The 18265-nt window shown below is 46.3% G+C and overlaps 2 protein-coding genes across 9 annotated transcripts in view; one reads left to right on the forward strand and one right to left on the reverse strand.

The window, feature by feature from the left end:
• RSPH14 (radial spoke head 14 homolog) overlaps positions 1 to 1278 on the reverse strand; it is a 64227-nt gene extending 62949 nt beyond the window's left edge. Inside the window, exons 1-2 of one of the 4 annotated variants that reach the window (XM_081893431.1) lie at positions 1066 to 1278; positions 270 to 499 (exon numbers count right to left, since the gene is read on the reverse strand). In XM_081893431.1, coding sequence (XP_081749557.1) covers positions 270 to 471 — 202 coding nt within the window. In that variant the 5' untranslated portion in view covers positions 472 to 499; positions 1066 to 1278. Of the gene's footprint in view, positions 1 to 269; positions 500 to 744; positions 816 to 882; positions 1029 to 1065 lie in introns of those variants that run through there. The other 3 variants (XM_081893432.1, XM_081893429.1, XM_081893430.1) reach the window with 3 other exon arrangements.
• On the forward strand, positions 519 to 16811 carry RAB36 (RAB36, member RAS oncogene family). 5 transcript variants are annotated; one of them, XM_081893466.1, is made up of 13 exons: positions 519 to 673; positions 1818 to 2045; positions 4057 to 4163; positions 5832 to 5919; positions 6566 to 6657; positions 7137 to 7202; positions 8204 to 8305; positions 8863 to 8927; positions 9377 to 9428; positions 11535 to 11616; positions 13891 to 13981; positions 14699 to 14818; positions 15751 to 16811. In XM_081893466.1, exons 2-13 carry the CDS (start codon positions 1998 to 2000, stop codon positions 15816 to 15818), a joined length of 981 nt encoding a protein of 326 aa, XP_081749592.1. In that variant the 5' UTR covers positions 519 to 673; positions 1818 to 1997; the 3' UTR covers positions 15819 to 16811. The 5 variants fall into 5 exon arrangements, with proteins under 5 accessions (XP_081749592.1, XP_081749593.1, XP_081749594.1 ...); XM_081893467.1 differs by lacking the exon at positions 519 to 673 and having other exon boundaries at positions 1408 to 2045; positions 4120 to 4163; XM_081893468.1 differs by lacking the exons at positions 519 to 673; positions 4057 to 4163 and having other exon boundaries at positions 1408 to 2045; positions 5791 to 5919.
• The last annotated feature ends 1454 nt before the right edge of the window (positions 16812 to 18265 follow it).

The following is an 18265-nucleotide window of genomic DNA, read 5'->3' on the forward strand; positions in this document are numbered from 1 at the left end:
CGGCAAGGTGGGCAGGAGCAGGGACCGAACAACAGGAGCTCACCCCATCACAGGGATTCAAACCGCCGACCTTCTACCAAATAAATAGCCAACAAGGTGCAATCAGTAGAGCATGAGGCTTTGGATCTCAAGGTTGTGGGTTCGAGCTCTATATTGGCCAAAAGATTCCTGAATTGCAGGGGGTTGGACTAGATGACCCTGGTGGTTCCTTTCAGCTCTATGATTCTATAATTCCCACGTTCAGTCCAGGCAAAAGTGGCATCTCTTACCGAGTCTAATGGCTTCATAGACATTCTCTGGGTCGTGCACCAAATCACACAGAGCCATCAGCGCCCGCTGCCGGGTCAGAAGGTCGGGGTCTTCCAGCTCCTCGTTCAGTTTTGGGAGACCCCTTCGGCCATAGGCAATGGGGGCTTTCGTGGGGTCAATATCAGGGGGCAGTTTGGAGGAGATACGGGGCAGGAGCGCCATCCCAAGTTCCTTCTGTACCACAGCAGCCCTAAAAAAGGAAAGGGGAAAAAGCTGCTTAGGGCAAAGGGAAGGAAAACAAGAGCAGCAGTTGTATGTGTCTTTGCTTCAGTTCCAACACACACGCACCAACAGGACATGTGTACTTTTTTGGAGCGGGGTGGGGGACACTTGTTGCAACTGAAAGCAAGACAGGATTTTAAAGGTAAGTATCTATCCTTCTCCCCTCCAACCCCCACCCGCGATTCAATAGAAACAAACAACAATAATATTAACCCTGAAAGAGAAGCACGAATGAAAAACCTGGGAATTCTTGTTTAAAAATTATTAATAATAATAATAATAATAATAATAATAATAATAATAATAATTTAACATCGAAATGAACGATAGCAACTGGGGAAAATATATTACTTGGTGCACACACGCAAAATAGAAATGGCAGAGGGGGAACCCGATAAACCCAGTTTAGCAAAGTGGGGAGAAATGTCAGCTCCGAAAGCGGCCGATTCCCCGCCCTGCCTAGGCCTCTGGTTGCTAAGCGACCGCGACGCCCTCGCTCCCTACGTCTAGATCTGTGAATACGAAGCTACGCACGCGGGAAAAAACCCTCTACGAGGTGTTGCCAGAGTCCGACGGAGCGCAAATGTCGTAATTCCCGCAAGTGGCGGCTGGGCAGGATGTGTCGTGGTGGGGAGGCCAGGCGAGAGAGAGAGAGAGGTGGTGGCCCTCAAATGCCAGTCTCTGCAGCCCGCGCTGCCCCTGCGGGAAACCCAGACAGCTTCCTCCCCACTGGCGCCTACCAAATTCTTTGGACTACAATTCCCATCAGCCCCAGCAAGCACTGCGGCGGTCTGACCAGCCCTGTGCTCGCTGAGGCTGATGGGAGTTGTAGTCCAAAGTATTTGCAGGGCGCCAGGTTGGGTAAATGCTGAACGCTCTTAATTGATTGCGTTGCCTCTATAGTTTCTTCCAAGGAGCTCAAGGTGGTGTACATGGTGCTCCTTGTTTTGTTTCCAATAAAATATGGATGTTGCAAACATTTGTCCGGATATAAACCAGAGCCACTGTGGGGTAACAGTTAGGGTTTGGGGCGAAGACCTAGGAGAGATCAGGGTTCGAATCCCCCACCCAGCCATGAAGCTCACTGGCTGACCTTGGGCGCCAGTCACCGTCTCTCAGCCTTAACCTACCTCACAGGGTTGTTGTGTGGATGAAATGGGAAGTTGGACAACCATGTAAACCTCCTTGAGCTCCCTGGATGAAAAGCTGGGTTATAAATGGAAGGAATAAAAACAACAATAATTTCAATAATGCTGGTGATTCAGTTCTTTTTCCTTTAATAAAAGCTGTCCAGCTTTCTCCTAGCAGCAGGAGGCGTTGCTCAGCTGAGCATGCCAACATCTGGCATTCATTAACCAGGTTTTCTCCCTTCTTCTCAGTGGTTTTTAAGGTCTGCCAGATCTCTCAGGTGGTTGGTTTCTCTGCATTTTAACTCCACCTTCTGAGAGGGAGGCGCTCTGGTTCCTATGGTGATGCGGCAGCCCCTTTCCAGACCTGGAAGCAGCTCTTGCATGGTGAGTCGTTTTTCCTCTCACTCTTTGCCAATATTGCCCCTTTTTTTGTAAATGCCGAGGGGGGGGGGCAGGGGAAAGCCCCTGGTCTGCTGGGGTGGTGGTGGTGGGGATAGGATCAGACCCCCACCGCCTTGCTTTTTTGCAAATTATCCAAAGGCCAGCTTAGAGCAAGTGATTCTGCAAGCTGTTCATGGCCACCTTGCAGCTTCAGACTGGCTGAACTAGGGTGATTTCCCTCCCTACCATCCACATAAGGCTTAAATGGCTCCCCCTCCTCTTTTACCTGTTTGTAACACAAATGCAAAACCCACATAGAGGACATTGCACAGCAGCTTTCTCCACCATGCTCTTTTTGACGTTCACAAATGAATCCCCACACCTGGAAGAGAAAGCATTGAGAGAGAGAGAGAGACTTAAAGGCACATTTTTACAGTGGCTAGCCACTTTCGGGGCCAGAGATCCAAATGGTCGTACACAACCACAACCACACACCCCATGCCGCCTTTGCCAACTTGGTGCCCTCCAAGTGTTTTATTTATTTATTTACGTGACACCATATAAAGGTAAAGGACCCCTGGACAGTTAAGTCCAGTCAAACTTTGTTATGGGGTACGGCACTCTTCTCATTTCAGGCTGAGGGAGCTGGCGTTTGTCCACAGATAGCTTTCTGGGACTAAACCGCTTTTTTGGGGGGGTTTTTTCTTTTCTTTTAACAGAGTAATAATACTAAATAAATAAAAATGTGCACCCCACCCCAAGACCATTCCATTGTAACTATCCAACTGCCCAAAATTTCAACACCTCTTGCGATGGTTTGACCCCTTTCCGTTTTAACAGTACAAATTCTACAAATACCTTCCACATCTCCTTAAAATAATTTATCCTGAGTCTTCATCGTCTTACCTTAATAGCACATGTTAATTTATCATTAATTGCTATTTCCCACACCTCTTTATACCATTCTTCCATTTTATATTCACCTTGTCCCTTCCACTTCCTAGCTATAATAACTCGTGCAGCTGTCAATAAATTTGTGAACAAGTCCTTCATAGCATGCGAACCTCCCACCCCACTGTAAATTGATAATAATTCTGCCTCTGGACCCAGTGATTTCTGTTATCTCCTTAAACACCCTTTGGCAAAAATTTTGTATATATTTACATCCTGACCACATGTGAACATAAGTCCCAGGACTAAACCGCTTCTGGTGCAACGGGACACCGTGACGAGTGCCAGAGTGCACGAAAACACTGGTTTGGTTGGCAGCAGCTTCAGGTGAGGCTGTGTCCTACTGCTACCTAGAGATGCCATTGAGGACTGAACCTGGGACCTTCTGCATGCAAAGCACATGTTCTACCACTGAGCTACGAAGCCTTCCGCATATTCATAGAATCATAGAACTATAGAGTTGCAAGGGACCATGAGGGTAATCACTTCCAACCCCTTGCAATGCATGAATCTATTGCCCAACATGGGGCACGAACCCACACCCTAAGAGTCTTGTGCTCTACCAACTGAGCTATTCAGCTCCCCTCATCCACAAACCTTGGTCTTGCTGGCTGTGGCTGATGGGAGTTGGGAGTCCATCAACATCTGGAGAGCCATGAATGTTCCCCAGCCCTAGTGTATGACTTTTCCTAAGGAATGCCAAGTGAGAGCCATCAGGCCCTGACACTCCCCTCCAACATGGTGCCCTTCAGATGCTTTGGAACATGACTCCTGTAGGCTGGAGAAGACTGCTCTTCTCCTTAAGAGGTTTGCAAAACAAAGCTGTTCCGGAAAAGACTTTTGGCTGAATGCTCTTGGGTTAGTTTTGGTGTCTTGCCGCTATGCCCAGACTTCGTTCCTGGTGTTGGTTTCTAATCCTGATATTTTACAGCTGCTGGTGGGGTTGTTGTTTTTTAGGAATGGTGGGCGTGACATAGGCTTTTAAATATTGTATGGCATTTCCTGCTTTGTTAGCCTCCTAAGTTCATTTTGGATCATGAGTTTTAAATTAACATTATGACAGACGGGGGACTTGCATAATGACAGACAGGACCATTGCGGTTTGCTAACTGAAGTTGTTTTCCAGCTGAGCCTCTGGAATGGCACGAGGCGGCCAGGGAAACGGTTAAAGTGAGTTAAAATATAATCCAAATGGATAAAGGCATGTTCACTGTGGAATGAGGCCCTCGCAAAGGGAGTCCCCCCTGTGCCCTCTTTCTGGGCTATTGTAAGCTCAGAATACCACTCACTTCTACTATGGCAACATCCTGGCAATATCCTTTATCCATGAAAGGCCTTGCTGTTTTATTATTCAGGAAAATGCCAGGCTCACCAGCCAACAGGCTGCTAACTTCCTTAGCTTGCAGTCAAGCATGGAACTACTAGTCAAGGAAAACAGACACACCCATAAGTTTTTAGTACAGTCCAGACTAGGAAATTACAGAATTGGACAAATTCATGGCGGACGAGGCTATCCTTGGCCACCAGCCATGATGGCTCTGCTCTGCCTCAGGGGCAATAAACGTACCCAGTTCTAGGAATACCTTACAAAAAAAAAACAACCAACTACTTTTGTCAGGACTTCAGAAAGGCAAGCGTTAAGTGCTGGTGTTGTGTTTCGCTGTCGGCAAGTCCCCTGATATGACCCCGATATTTTCTGGTTTGTATTGTCATTTTCTTAAAAAAAATGCTTTTTATTAGGTTTTCATTTCAAATACACCAGCACCAACAAGATACACAAATATTTCAAATCTTTTAACATCTGTCTTACTTTACGCTCCGTAGAGCAGCTGACTTCCCTCCTTCCCTTCCGCAGGTTTTCTTATTCCAATCACTAATCCACAGTTCCTTAATAATAACTAAACCATGACGTAAGATTTATTTCAGTCCTGCTAACGTCTTCAAATTTCTACAGTTCTCACTTATATAGACCATAAATTTACTCCATTCTTTTTGGTACTTTGTTTCCTCCTGACTACGAATCCTATGGGTCAGTTTTGCTAATTCCGCGTACTCGACCAACTTTGTCTGCCACTCCTTCACAGTTGGTATCTCCTGTGTTTTCCTTTTTTTATATATATAAATTTTTTTTATTAAGGTTTTTCAATACAATTGCATATTTAATAAAACAACATTGATTGTTTAACATCTTTTCATTACTACTTTGGACTCCCTCACGTCTCCCGCTCCCACTTGCATCATTGTGAAATTGTTTCCAAGCAAATTATCATTTTGTTCACAGTCTTAGATTCAATCATTAAAATACAGTCTCTTCCTTTCTCTTAAAAGAAATATATACTTTCCTTATTTCCTTTATACTTAAACTCATATCTAGTTTAGTGGTAGACAATTATTTCTACTCTGACATCCTTGTTAACATTCAGCCAAATTACAATACTTTTGTAAATAAATCTTGAATTTCTTCCAGTCTTCTTCAACCCTCTCCTCTCCTCTCCCAGGTCTCGGATTCCCATGTTTTCCATTTTTTGGGCTATCAAAACTCTGGCAGCTGTCGTAGCATACATATATAATCTTTGGTCCATCTTCTTAATATCCTCTCCTATCAAACCTAGCAGTAGTTCTTCAGGCTTTTTTGGGAATGTATATTTAAGCATCTTTTTGAATTCATTATAGATCAATTCCCAAAACTCTTTCATTTTATCACATGTCCACCACATGTGGTAAAAATCACCATCCTTTTCTTTACATTTCCAACAGATTTTACTACTCGTCCTATACATTTTTGCTGGTTTGACAGGTGTTAGATACCAGCGATAGTTTTCTGGTTTGTATTGTCAGCACCCACTGGATTTGGGCAATGAAGGCCAACTTCCTGCATGTGACGCCACCTGTGAGCAGAGACAGAACCATCTCTCACTTCCCCAAGGTAGGCAAACTGTCCTCCTGTGTCCGCTGGGCTCGTTCCCCGACAGCCTGAGGCAGTGGTTTTCAACCAGTGTGCCTTGGCACCCTGGCGTGCCTTGAATGGTGGTCAGAGGTGCCACGGGCAACACCAGCCTCTGCCCCTCTTTCCTTCCCTCCCTCCTCTGATGCCCTCTTGCATTTCTGCCTCCCAAAGGCTTGCAGGGCTGTTTGTTACAGGAGCAGCCCTGGCTACAAACTACCCAGGCAAATAGTGCCTTTGGGGCTGGCCAGGGCGGGTGTCCTGTGGGGCAGTGTGAGGAAGCACCTCTTTTTTGTGGGGGGGTGGAGCTCAGAGACCAGGAGCAGCAGCAGTGGCTGCCCAGAGGACTCCTAAGGAGAGGAGAGAGGAGAGGAGGCTGAGGGAACGGAAGATGTTTGAAAAGCCGGAGGTGCCGGCTCTGCAGGCAAGGGGTGATGTAACTGGGTCAATGTAGTTGGTCAAGGGAGCCGTGAACCTGAAAAGGTTGAAACCCTCTGGCCTGAGGCATTCCCTAAAACAGATCCTGTCGTACATTTTGCCTTGGGCCTGGCAATGCTGTCCTAGAAGACTGGCTAGGTGAAGTCCTGGCCCAGCTGATCTCATGCTCCTGCTTCCTGTGTATCTGCAGTGGTACACACCCGAGGCCTGCCTCCAGCTCAAAGATCACTTCCACGCCCAGGTGAGGAGTGCCTGTCGGAGACAGAACACAGGTGCTGTTGGGTGAGTCGTCATCAAGGAGAAATTATGCTTTGTGCTGTAACAAGAGTTTCGGTCACAGGCAATGTTTCCTTATGTATTTTGGAACTGACCTGTAATCTTAAGAATATACGTTTTGCAATGTTTCAAAATTGCTGGGGTGTCAAATGCCTATATAACCTTAAAGTCTAAAAAAATATGATATCTGTTGACAATTTAGAAGGAACGTTGCAGCACAAATAAGATCGCAAGAGCCTGAAGAAAGGTTCACACAAACGCTTATATCGGGGTTCTGGGGTATTGTATACTGTAATTTATTCATATTATTGTAGAATAATTATTATTTAAGCATTTTGGTATGTTTTACTCTGCCCTATTTGTATCTCATATATGTGCTCTTTGTAATATTTTTATTGGTCCAAATAGAAGTATTAATCTGATATGGTTCTTCCATTTCAATGACACTGTGCAATGTGAAAAAAACAACAACATGTGTGTTTCAGGCTAAAAATATCAAAAGTGGTTGTGGTGGGAGACCTCTATGTTGGAAAAACAAGCCTCATCAACAGGTACAAATATGTTTTGACATGTAGTTTTAGTGGTGTTTGTCAAAGACTGTCCAAAGTTCCAGCTCGAAGTGCAGCCACTGACCTCAGTTTATAAGCTGATCAGTTTGCATCGTAGCTTCCACCTGCCTGAAGCAGTGCTTGCGAAGCACTCCTTAAGGATGGTACCAAGAGGAGGAGACACCCCAGGTTACAGTTATGCGTCTCCTCCTGACCCATGCCTGCGAACACAACTCCCAGTCTCTGTTTTTGAGTTCATCCCACTCAGAACTTGGAAAGGCTCTTACATGCATGTTTAACCACACAGCTTCCTCTCACATACAATGGTTACTAGGGTTTTCTCAGAGAATTTATTTAGTACAAGAGACCGGGCCTTTTCTGTGTTGGCACCCCAATTGTGGGATGCTCTTCCCAGAGAGGCTCACCTGGCGCCATCATTACATGTCTTTAGGTGCCAGGCAAAAACATTACTCTTTACCCAGGCCCAGGGCTATCAAATAAATCTATGGCCTGTGAAAGTGTGGGGGGGAGAGGACTGTTATGATGATGACTATTTTATTATCTGGCTGATAGTATGCTTTTTATCCTTGATGTTCTGTAATGTGTTTTTAATGTTGTTCACCCCCCTGGGATCTTTTGATAAAGGGTGGTATATAAAGGGTGGTATATAAATTGAATAAATAATAATAGTGGAATATTTCTTAAATACTACTACTATGTGAAAACTTTTGATTTAAGGCAGGGGTAGCCAACATGTCTTCTTCCCTCGCCTTTTTTTCATTGCTCTTTCTTTCAAACATCCTCTTGTCAGCATTCCCACACCCTTGTTTATTTTATTTCCTGCCCTTCACCTTAAGGTCCCAGAGCAGGTTATAGAATTAAAGCACAATATTAAAAACAATCTAAAGCAGCCAATAATAATAATAATAATAATAATAGCAACAATAATAATAGCAACAATAATAACAGCAATAAGGTGTGTACTACCCATTTTTCCCTTGCAGGTTTTGTAAAGATGTTTTTGACCGGGATTACAAGGCAACCATCGGAGTGGATTTTGAAATTGAGCGTTTTGAGATAGCTGGAGTTCCATACAATCTTCAGATGTAAGTTGGAAATGAACACGCGGCTCACCATACGTGTGGGATGTTTTAACAGAGCCAGCCAGAATCAAAGAATCATAGAACCATAGAGCGGGAAGGAACACAAAGGGTCATCTAGATCAACCCTCTGCAATGCAGGAATCTCAGCTAAGGCATCCATGACAGATGCCCATTCAATCTCTGTTTTAAAAACTCCAGCGAAGTTTTTAAAGTCCATTCCACTGTTGAACAGCTTTCATTCAGGGGACCAATAATGGCTGAGCGGCCATTATTCATTTTGAGAAACAGACTTTCTACTGGTTGTAAACCAAGGGGCAGGGGGATCTGTGGGGGTCTTTTCATCTGTTGGCTGGGCTCCAACTCCCCCAGCAGCCAGCGAGGCCAGTGGCCAGGACGGAAGTGTGATTAAAAAGGAAAAAGGTCATCTTCCAGATGGCATTGTCTCAGGCATCACAATCTTCTTCAGCTTATACTCCTAAGCCATTTGCTTTATTCCTGGGCTCACTTAGGCCCTTGCTCACCATGACTGATCAAACTTCCCTTATTCCACTCTTGCCCAGATGGGATACAGCCGGCCAGGAGAAGTTCAAGTGCATTGCATCCGCCTACTACAGAGGAGCAGAAGGTGAGTCAAAAGCTTTTTTCTTCCTTGCTAGCAGGGCAAAAGCTGACTCCTGGGGGATGGAGACATTGTTGTTAGCCGCCCTGAGCCCGGCTTCGGCTGGGGAGGGCGGGATATAAATAAAATTTATTATTATTAAATTTATTATTCTCCCATTTACTCTGCCTCCAGGGCACTGCCGCCGCTGGTTTGGGGAGCCGTGTAGACACGACTTTGCCCCAATCCATAGCTATCCTGTCATTTCTGATTAAATACTGCATTTTGAAACATTCCCCACCCCCCCAAAAAAAATCTGACTTTGAGGAAAAGAACAACTCGGTTGCATTTTAAGCCAGCCCTGTGTCCCCAGCCTCTTTCCTTCTGGATGTCTGCTGAGTCAGAACTAAAACGACTCTTTTCTCCTGCCTTCTGGACCTGGAATGTCTCCTAATCCTCTCTTGGTTTCGTTGCAGTGATTATAACAGTCTTTGATTTGGCCGACATCCAGACATTGGATCACACCAAGTAAGTCCTTGCCATTCTTTCTTGCAAAAACTTTCCTGAGGACTGGGGGGGGGGGGATTAGACAGGCTTAAGCAGGGTGGGCCTGTCAGTGGGTGTGAGCAGGAAGGAGGTGGATAGGGAGAAAACCAAAATGAGTTGGCTCTGGTTCCACTTCCTGTTCAGTCTCTCTGCCAGTCCCTTCCCACCACCACCACTGGCCACAGGTTTCCCACCCCGATAAATAGAGAGTGTTGGTATTGAGGTTCCGGTCGCACTTGCTGAAAGAATGAGGTTCTTATTAGCTCATTGCCTTGTGACACAGAAATTGCTGCTCTTCATGTGAAATGGGTGGCAGACAGTTTCTCTGTGCGCTCTCTCTCTCTCTCTTTGCTGCTGTCTTGTTTCTGTTTAGCCTTTGACATATTCCCTGGAGGTGCTTGTATTTTCCTGGTGCTGGCACCGTTTATCTGTCCCACGGGGCCCTCCCTGCCCGGCTTCCCTCTGGGGTTTTCCGTCTGCACTTGGTAAGGATGGCTAAGTTGCTCACCCCCTTTGGTGGGCCAGACACGAGGCATCGCTCCAAGGGGACTGGCAGAGGAGGAGATATTATTTTTTCTCAAGAGGGAAGAGCATATGGTGTGTGTTCCTCTTTCTCTGGTTTCCATTTCCTCTCCCCTCTGCCCCTTCCTCCTGTTCTCATCATGCTAATCCCCAGTTCCTCTCATTACTGCTTTCCTCCAATGGATCACTTTCTGTACTTTCATATACCACACAATCACACCCAAGATCAGGGGTTCTGTTTCAGGATGAATGAAATCGGCCAACATGTGGCTGGTGGACAATGGAGCGTATGGCAGTGAGTTTGCTCAGGGTGGGAGAATTGTGCGGGAGACGAGGCTGGCCTTCCCCAACTGTAACCCCTTCACGTTTTGGACTACAACTCCCATCAGCCTCAGCCAGCACAGCCAAGGGTCTGATGGGAGTTGTAGTCCAAAGGCCGAACTAGGCTCTTGCTCACCTGTTTATGAGAGCCAGTGTGGTGTAGTGGTTAAGAGCGGTAGTCTTGTAATCTGGGGAACCGGGTTCGCGTCTCCGCTCCTCCACATGTAGCTGCTGGGTGACCTTGGGCCAGTCACACTTCTCTGAACTCTCTCAGCCCCACTCACCTCACAGAGTGTTTGTTGTGGGGGAGGAAGGGAAAGGAGAATGCTAGCCGCTTTGAGACTCCTTAAAGGGAGTGAAAGGCGGGATATCAAATCCAAACTCCTCCTCTTCTTATTATTATTATTCAAGGACCAATCCTAACACGGAGAACAATATCAGGTGGTCAGTTACAAGCAAGCAGTGCTGGCTTCCCACTTCGGAAATGGCTGATAAATCCTTATATCTAGCATGTCAATATCATAAGTTGCTTATTTATTCATATTTTCAGCTCTGAAAAGAGTATTAATACTGCCATGTGCAGTTGGCCCAAGCTACTGCTGATGAGAACAGAATTTTGTAGGGCTTCCCCCTCCATCAACATTATATTTCTTTCTCTTCTGGCTAATGGAGGCTTCCCGTGCACCATTCCTTTAAAACACATTTAATGCCCATTCTCCTTCCTTGCAAAATTCTGGAAACTGTCGTTTGTTTAAGGCAGTGATGGCCAAACTTGTCCCTCCAGCTGTTTTTGGACTACAACTCCCATCATCCCTAGCTAACAGGACCAGTCGTCAGGGATGATGGGAATTGTAGTCCCAAAACAGCTGAAGGGTCAAGTTTGGCCATCACTGGTTTAAGGGTACCGTGAATTCTAGCTCTGTGATGATTCCCAGGATTCTGTTTGAGTTTTGTGTGCTTTAAATGTATGGGGTGTGTATGCAGCCCCCATTCCCTCCAGAATTCTCCACACTGGGCTGATCCCTTGTCATTTTTCATCCTACGCAAACTGCCTTGTGCAGCATCAGCATTATATCATTTATACTCTACCCATCTGGCTGTGTTGCCACAGTCACATCTGGGCAGCTTCCAGTACATATAATAGCATAATAAAACATCAAACATTAAAAGCATTTACATGAAACTCAGCCATCTTGTGCATTCTAAATCCTTCATACATTTCCTCTGTCCTCCTCGTTTTTTCAGGCAGTGGCTAGAGGATGCATTGAGGGAGAATGAACCAGGCTCCAGCTTCGTCTTCCTCGTTGGAACAAAAAAAGATTTAGTGGTAAGTGCATTGCAGCTCGCGAAATAAATGCTGCAGCTGCTCTACTCGGAACCTTGAGCAGTATTACGGAACTGCAGTCCCCATACACAATTTATTTGTCCCGTCTGGATGGTAACTGTGTGATGATGGCTGGTTGCCGGGAGCTCAACTTGCCTAACAGCAGGGCTAGAAGACGTTCTAGCCCATCAGTAACTGCAACGGAACTGCAACCAATAACCACAACTGGGGGAAACAGAACGTGTGGGTGCACAACAGTGACCTGTATCAGAACATCGAGCCTGCAATATAAAGCCTCCAGTTGGGAGCACTTGGGACATGCCTGGCCGACGCATGCAGGACACATAGATAAAAGGGGCCTGAAGCAGAGAGAGGGACAATCTCCTTTGTGTGCAGAAGCTGGAGCAAGGGATCCCTGTGGTCTGTGCTTCCTTCCATAGCCAAGACCCGACAAGGATTCAGAATTCACTTTTCTTGCTGTTGAGTTGGGTTCTTCTTCTTCTTCTTCATCCTGAGCAGCTTCTAGCACAAACTCTTTCCTAGTGTCTTTTCAAACCATTTCTGCTCATCAGCGCCTTGCCCTGCTGAAGCAGAGAAAACGTGTCCCCAAAGGATTATGCACATGTCAGTTCTGGACAGATTTCTTTGGTAAGGCAGTGGGAGGAAAACGCAGGTTTAAAACTCGGGAGAGACGAGCAGCCTATCTAGGCTCTGACAACAGAAGTTTAAAGGTGGCTTCTCCCCTGTACTGTAATAGCCATACATGGGATGGAGACAAGTTCTTTTTTATAATAAAGGCTTTTCAATGTAAAATTGAATGTTAAAGCAAACAAACAAGAAAAAATATATATAGTTAAAGTTATAAAATGTAGGATAAGGACAGAGCTTGTATTTTCTAAATAACAGAGAGTAGATACCGTAGAAAAATTCAATCAGCAGAACACCACCATAAATGCTATTTTTTCCCTTTGAGGTTCAAATAATAATAAAAATAATATATATTATTTATTTATACCCTTCCCTCCCCGGCCAGAACCGGGATCAGGGTGGCTAACACCAATAAAATTACAATAAAACATAACAGAAAAAGAAAAAAACAGTTAATTAAAATACGAGTTCAACTGTAAGGGCAGGTTCATGTGTTACGTTTTCCATACACTGTGAAGTAATAATATAATAATTGCCCAGGTAGAAGTGAGCAAAATTTTATTGTCCTGAACAGGTTTTTACCTTATGTATCCAACCACATATGGCCAGATGCTCTTTAGTGTCAACAAGCAGAGCTTAAAAGATGGCACAGTCTTCTACAGCTTCTGTTTGGCAGATTAATTCTTCTGTGCACTGGTCTAATTCAGCCTTTGCCAATCTGGTGCCCTCCAGATGTTTTGGACGGCAGCTTCCATCAGCCCCACAAAGCCCACGTAGCTGGACGATGCTGGGGCTGGTGGGAGTTGCCAAACAAAACATCTGGAGGGCACCTGGTTAGAGAGAGAGATGGGGGCAGGAATCCAATGTGGTTCACTTCTAAATGCAAATCTCATCTCATTCACACTTCCTTTAAAAAAAAAAAGAAGGAAAACTCAGCTTTTATCTTTAGAAATTTGCCCTTCTCCAAATGTTCCTATACAGTTCACCAGCCCCCAAAAGTTTATAAAAAGGCATAGTGGAAATGACTTGTAAGCATCTGTGTTTATCAAGCGAAACTGTCTACAGGAAAAATGTGCCCTAAAACACTTAAGATTTTTTGCAAGGACTTGCTTTTTTTGGGGGGGGGGCGGCAAACTAATGTGAAAATGCAGCAAACTGAATTGGGTGGGGCGTGGGGGGCTGAAAAGGTGAGAGAAGTTGGAATTGACAGACTTGCCCATCCCTAGTTGGGAAAAGCTGGTCTAATCTCTTTTCAAATCCAACTCATGGCCACATTTTGCAGAAGCAAATCCCTCTCTGTTCTTAAGAAGGAAAAACGGCTGTTAGGTAGGTCATACAGTGGTACCTCTGGTTACATACGCTTCAGGTTACAGACTCCGCTAACCCAGAAATATTACCTCGGGTTAAGGACTTTGCTTCAGGATGAGAACAGAAATCATGCTCTGGCGGCAGCAGGAAGCCCCATTAGCTAAAGTGGTGCTTCAGGTTAAGAACAGACCTCCGGAACGAATTAAGTACTTAACCCGAGGTACCACTGTATTTGTGTTTTGGGGGTGAGGGGGAAGTTTACCCATTTGCAGCGCAACATAGAGATTGCTGTTCCTTGGCTGTGGTTCCTTTCTTTTTCAGTCTGACGCTGCCTGTGAGCGAACAGAACAGGACGCCATCCACCTGGCCAATGAAATGCAGGCAGAATATTGGTCCGTTTCAGCCAAGACAGGTGAGTTGAGCCTATTGAAGTGTTTGGACTGACGGGGTGGGCATGCCAGCTGGTCTCCTTCAAGGAGTTAAGCTGCCAGCTTGCCCAGGGACTTATGTGGGACAGTGTCTTTCATAGTGATGCTCTGCTTGGGTGCAGAGTTTGATTCTTGTGAAATGCACCCTTCTGCTCTGGAACTCCACACAGGCTCATGCCAAGATGCCAAAGGTAGTCCCTTGAACACCCCCCTCAATTTTTGGGAGGGGGTGGGTAGGGATGTTGGAAGAGACACGAGCCATTTGGTTTATGGCAGCTGCCTATAGTACCACCCTGTGTTTAAAACGGGAGTGGCTAACCCATGACCCTCCAAATTTTGATGAACTCCAACTCCCATCATCCCCAGCCAGCATTTAACTACAACTGCTGCAGTTTGAGAGCCACGGGTTAGACATGCACACTTTAAAGCAGTCTTTCCCAAACTTGGGCCTCCAGCTGTTTTTGGACTACAACTCCCATCATCCCTAGCTGGCAAGACCAGTGGCCAGGGATGATGGGAATTGTAGTCCAAAAACAGCTGGAGGCCCAAGTTTGGGAAACACTGCTTTAAATACTCGAGCCCCACTTGTTTTATGTTGCTATGGCCGTTGGCTAGTGCGAATAAAGTTTATCTTATCTACTTGAGCCCCTCAAAGGTTATAGGATTCCCTCTACCTCCCCACCCTCTCTTTCTCTCACCAGGGGAAAACGTCAAGGGTTTTTTTTCCCGAGTTGCTGCCTTGGCCTTTGAAAAATCGATGCTGATGGAGCTGGAGAAGAGCAACAGCCGAATGACCCAAATTGGTGCAGGGAACCTCATCAGTAGGTTGAACTGAATTGTCTTTGTTTGATTAAAAACAAAAGATTTTCAAGGGATGGGGATAGTGAAGGGGCCAGACAGTTTTTCCTTCTGCTTAGAAAAGTCTTTGCTGAGTGGTTCCTCTCCAACCATTTTGGGCTACCACTCCCATCTGCCCCAGAATCGCAGGACCACTTGGAAACTTCAGCAGGCCTGAAAATGCAGTAGCAAAATGACTGACCAGGGTTCCACTTGCATAATCCGTGTTTTAAAACTGGTTGCACTGGTTTCTGTTCTGTTCCCAGGCCCAGTTCAAGATGTTCACATTCATCTTCAAAGTATGAAATAGGTTATAGGCGGTCTTTCTGGTATCTGGGGCCCCTTTTCCTACTTCTCTGTGTTCTGTGCTGTAGCACACACACCTTCCCTTGGGTAAGCTGATTCTGTCTTAAGTGGTATATAATCTTCTTATGAATAAATAATAAATATAAAGGCATATAGCAGCTCCTCCCCTCCACAGTGACTAGGACTGATAGGACTTGCAGCCCCAAACCTCTGGAGGGCACCAGGTTGGGGAAGGGAGGCCAGTAGGACCCCAGCCTTCATGCCGACAAGCACAGGAAGGTTGCCTGCCCATCTAGTAAAAAAGGTAAAGGGACCCCTGACCATTAGGTCCATTCGTGGCCGACTCTGGGGTTGCAGCGCTCATCTCGCTTTACTGGCCGAGGGAGCCGGCGTACAGCTTCCGGGTCATGTGGCCAGCATGACTAAGCCGCTTCTGGCGAACCAGAGCAGCGCACGGAAACACCGTTTACCTTCCCACCAGAGTGGTACCTATTTATCTACTTGCACCATGCAAATGTTTCTGAAGACTGGGATGTTGCCTGTTAACCATTTCTGGAAAGTGATGTTCCGAAAGGATTGATTTGGCCATTTCTTTGTTCCCTTGTTGCAGAAATAGAAGGGGACTTGCCAGAGACTTTGGAATCCAACCCACAAGCCAGCCCAAGTTGTTGCTCGTAGCCAGCTGTGGGTATAACAAGTTCCTGGCCTGCTGGAGGATTCGCCAAATTGCACTTCAGGAAAGCAGCTGAATATCTGAACAAGCAGCAGCAGCAGGACGAGGAGGGGGGCAGGGAAGCAGCGGTGCAGCCCCCCCTCCCCGCCAAAGCCCACTTTGCTTTGATCTTCCTTCAGGGGAACGGACAGCCTCTCTCCTCTCTTTGGAAAAATTCTATTTTCTGAGCTCACGTTATGGGAAATGATCTGCCTTTTCCAGGAGGGTGTGTTTGTTATCGGCACAATCTGTCTTTCTCTTTCTCTTTCTCTCTTTCCCTCTCCAGGAAACCCATCCTGTTCTAAACTTGCAAAGCCTGTTTCTGTGGAAACGACAGACCTTGGGAGTGGAGAGCACACGATGGACCTACCCTATGAGAGAGGCTGCAGATGTGAAGGAAGCTCAGATTTGGTGTCTCTCTGTGAATTGGGTTAGACCTGGCGCCCTCCAGGTGTTGGGGGCTAAAACTCCTTCTAGCCCAGCTAAGGGAGCAGGTCGGTCTTCCCTAGATGCCTTGGACCTCTTGACTGTGGCTGGAGGGAAATGTAGTCCCAAAACAGCCTCTACCAGCTGATGCTCCTGAGAGTTGTAGTCTTGGCAGCTTTGCATCCTTCTCAAGCTGAATTTCTCTAGTTCGTGATCACCGTGGTTAATCATAGTGCTGACTTAATCATGGTTAAGAGCAGCAGGAGGAATCTGTAGAATCCGAGGGGTGAGGAAATGAAGGAAGAGAAAGCATGTAGTCCTGTGGTCCTTCTCAGATGGTGGTTAAGGAATGAGCAGCATCATTCCATCTTAGCCAGTAGTGGGTGGTAGGTTGCCTCCCGAGTCCGCTGCATTGCTCCGAGGTGTGGAATGATCCCACTTCTCTAACTGCCTTAGATATTAGCAGCTGCAGTTGTACAAAACTGGTCTTTATTTTCATGTCAGTTGTGGAATTAAACGTGCTTTCTGATGTCCTCTGAAGACTGATACTTTGGAAGCCAGAACAATTTATGCTAAAACATCCCCCCACCCCAGGAGAAAGGGGAGAGCTGCTTAAAGCCCAGAATGTGCCTCTTGGCTAGTTTGGTGTGTGTGTTCCAGCCAGATTGGATGCTGATGGGCGAGTCCGTCATTTCTCTGCTACCTTTAATCTTTCTGGCACCTTCCCCAGGCACTGGGTGCCACAGACGTTTTGTTAGTGTAAATGTGGCATGCCTCCTCCCTGGTGGCCAGAAAACTGCTTGGCCCCTGAATCCAATGAGAGCTGAACCTGTCAAAAGGCAAAGGCTATGCACACATTATAGGCTTAAAAGCACAGCTAAGATGGGGTCGTCGTCCCCCTCCCCCTTCTCAAAACGGATCAAAGCTAGTTTGTGGGGAAACACACCAAAGCACAGTATTTCATCAGAAACAATAGGATAGATCTGGATTGCGGCTAATGTTGTGTGTACACTGGTACGTCAGGTTACATACGCTTCAGGTTTCAGATTCCACTAACCCAGAAATAGTACCTCGGGTTAAGAACTTTGCTTCAGGATGAGAACAGAACTCGCACGGTGGTGGCGCGGCAGCAGCAGGAGGCCCCATTAGCTAAAGTGGTGCTTCAGGTTAAGAACAGTTTCAGGTTAAGAACGGACCTCCGGAACGAATTAAGTACATAACCAGAGGTACCACTGTACTCCTTTCCAAACTAGAAGTGGGAGTGAACTGAATGTGTACACAAGTTTAGATATGGTCCCTGAGGGAGGAGATTGCCTCCTTTCCTTTCTGAACTGAGCTGATTGCTTTCACTCCCATAGGAAACTGTCAAGGGCACCATTTGGGGATCACTGTGGCTCCTTGTCTCTGGCCAAAACAGGTGGAAGGGATCGGGGGGAACTTTCCAGAACTCGAAGCAAGCCAAGGAAATGAACTGCCCAGTTAGCAAGCTCTCTTCCTTCGGTGGGGAGTCAGAGCAGGGGTATCAAGAACCTTTGGCTCCCCCTTGTTCTCAGGTTCTCTCGGGGCCTGGCGTCCCCCTGGAAGCCACTCAGATTCCCCCCACTCCTTGCCTTATGATGCCACCATTCACTTTCCTCTGATTGCCAAAGACAGTAATTGTTCCTTTTGGAACATGTAGGAGGCAGCGAGGGCTCTTTCCACCCGAGGCTGTGCTATTTCCTGCAACGTTATAACATTCAGTGCAGCTCCTCTTCCCTCTGAAATAGACTTCATATGGCGCTTCTGAGTTGCGTTTTGACTTTTGGGGGGGCGGCACACTCAGGCGGAGCAGAAAGGGGAAGGAGTCATTACGACATGTACGAGCATCTGTGATGATGATGCACGGCTGAGTCCCAAGGATTGATGTGGGTTCTGTCCCAACGTGCCAGCATCATGCATTCTGCAAACATTACCTTTGAAAGATCAAACAAAATACAAAGGATATGTT

This window comes from Podarcis melisellensis (assembly GCF_964234715.1).
Source record: "Podarcis melisellensis genome assembly, chromosome: 16".
Taxonomy (NCBI): Eukaryota; Metazoa; Chordata; class Lepidosauria; order Squamata; family Lacertidae; genus Podarcis; species Podarcis melisellensis.

Bases quoted from the DNA above. Each gene is read 5' to 3' on its own strand.
- RAB36 (XM_081893466.1), top strand. From the start codon at position 1,998: ATGGTGATGCGGCAGCCCCTTTCCAGACCTGGAAGCAGCTCTTGCATG. The intron at 7,203-8,203 runs GTACAAATATGT...TTTCCCTTGCAG, and splicing joins AAAACAAGCCTCATCAACAG to GTTTTGTAAAGATGTTTTTG. The intron at 11,617-13,890 runs GTAAGTGCATTG...TTTCTTTTTCAG, and splicing joins GAACAAAAAAAGATTTAGTG to TCTGACGCTGCCTGTGAGCG.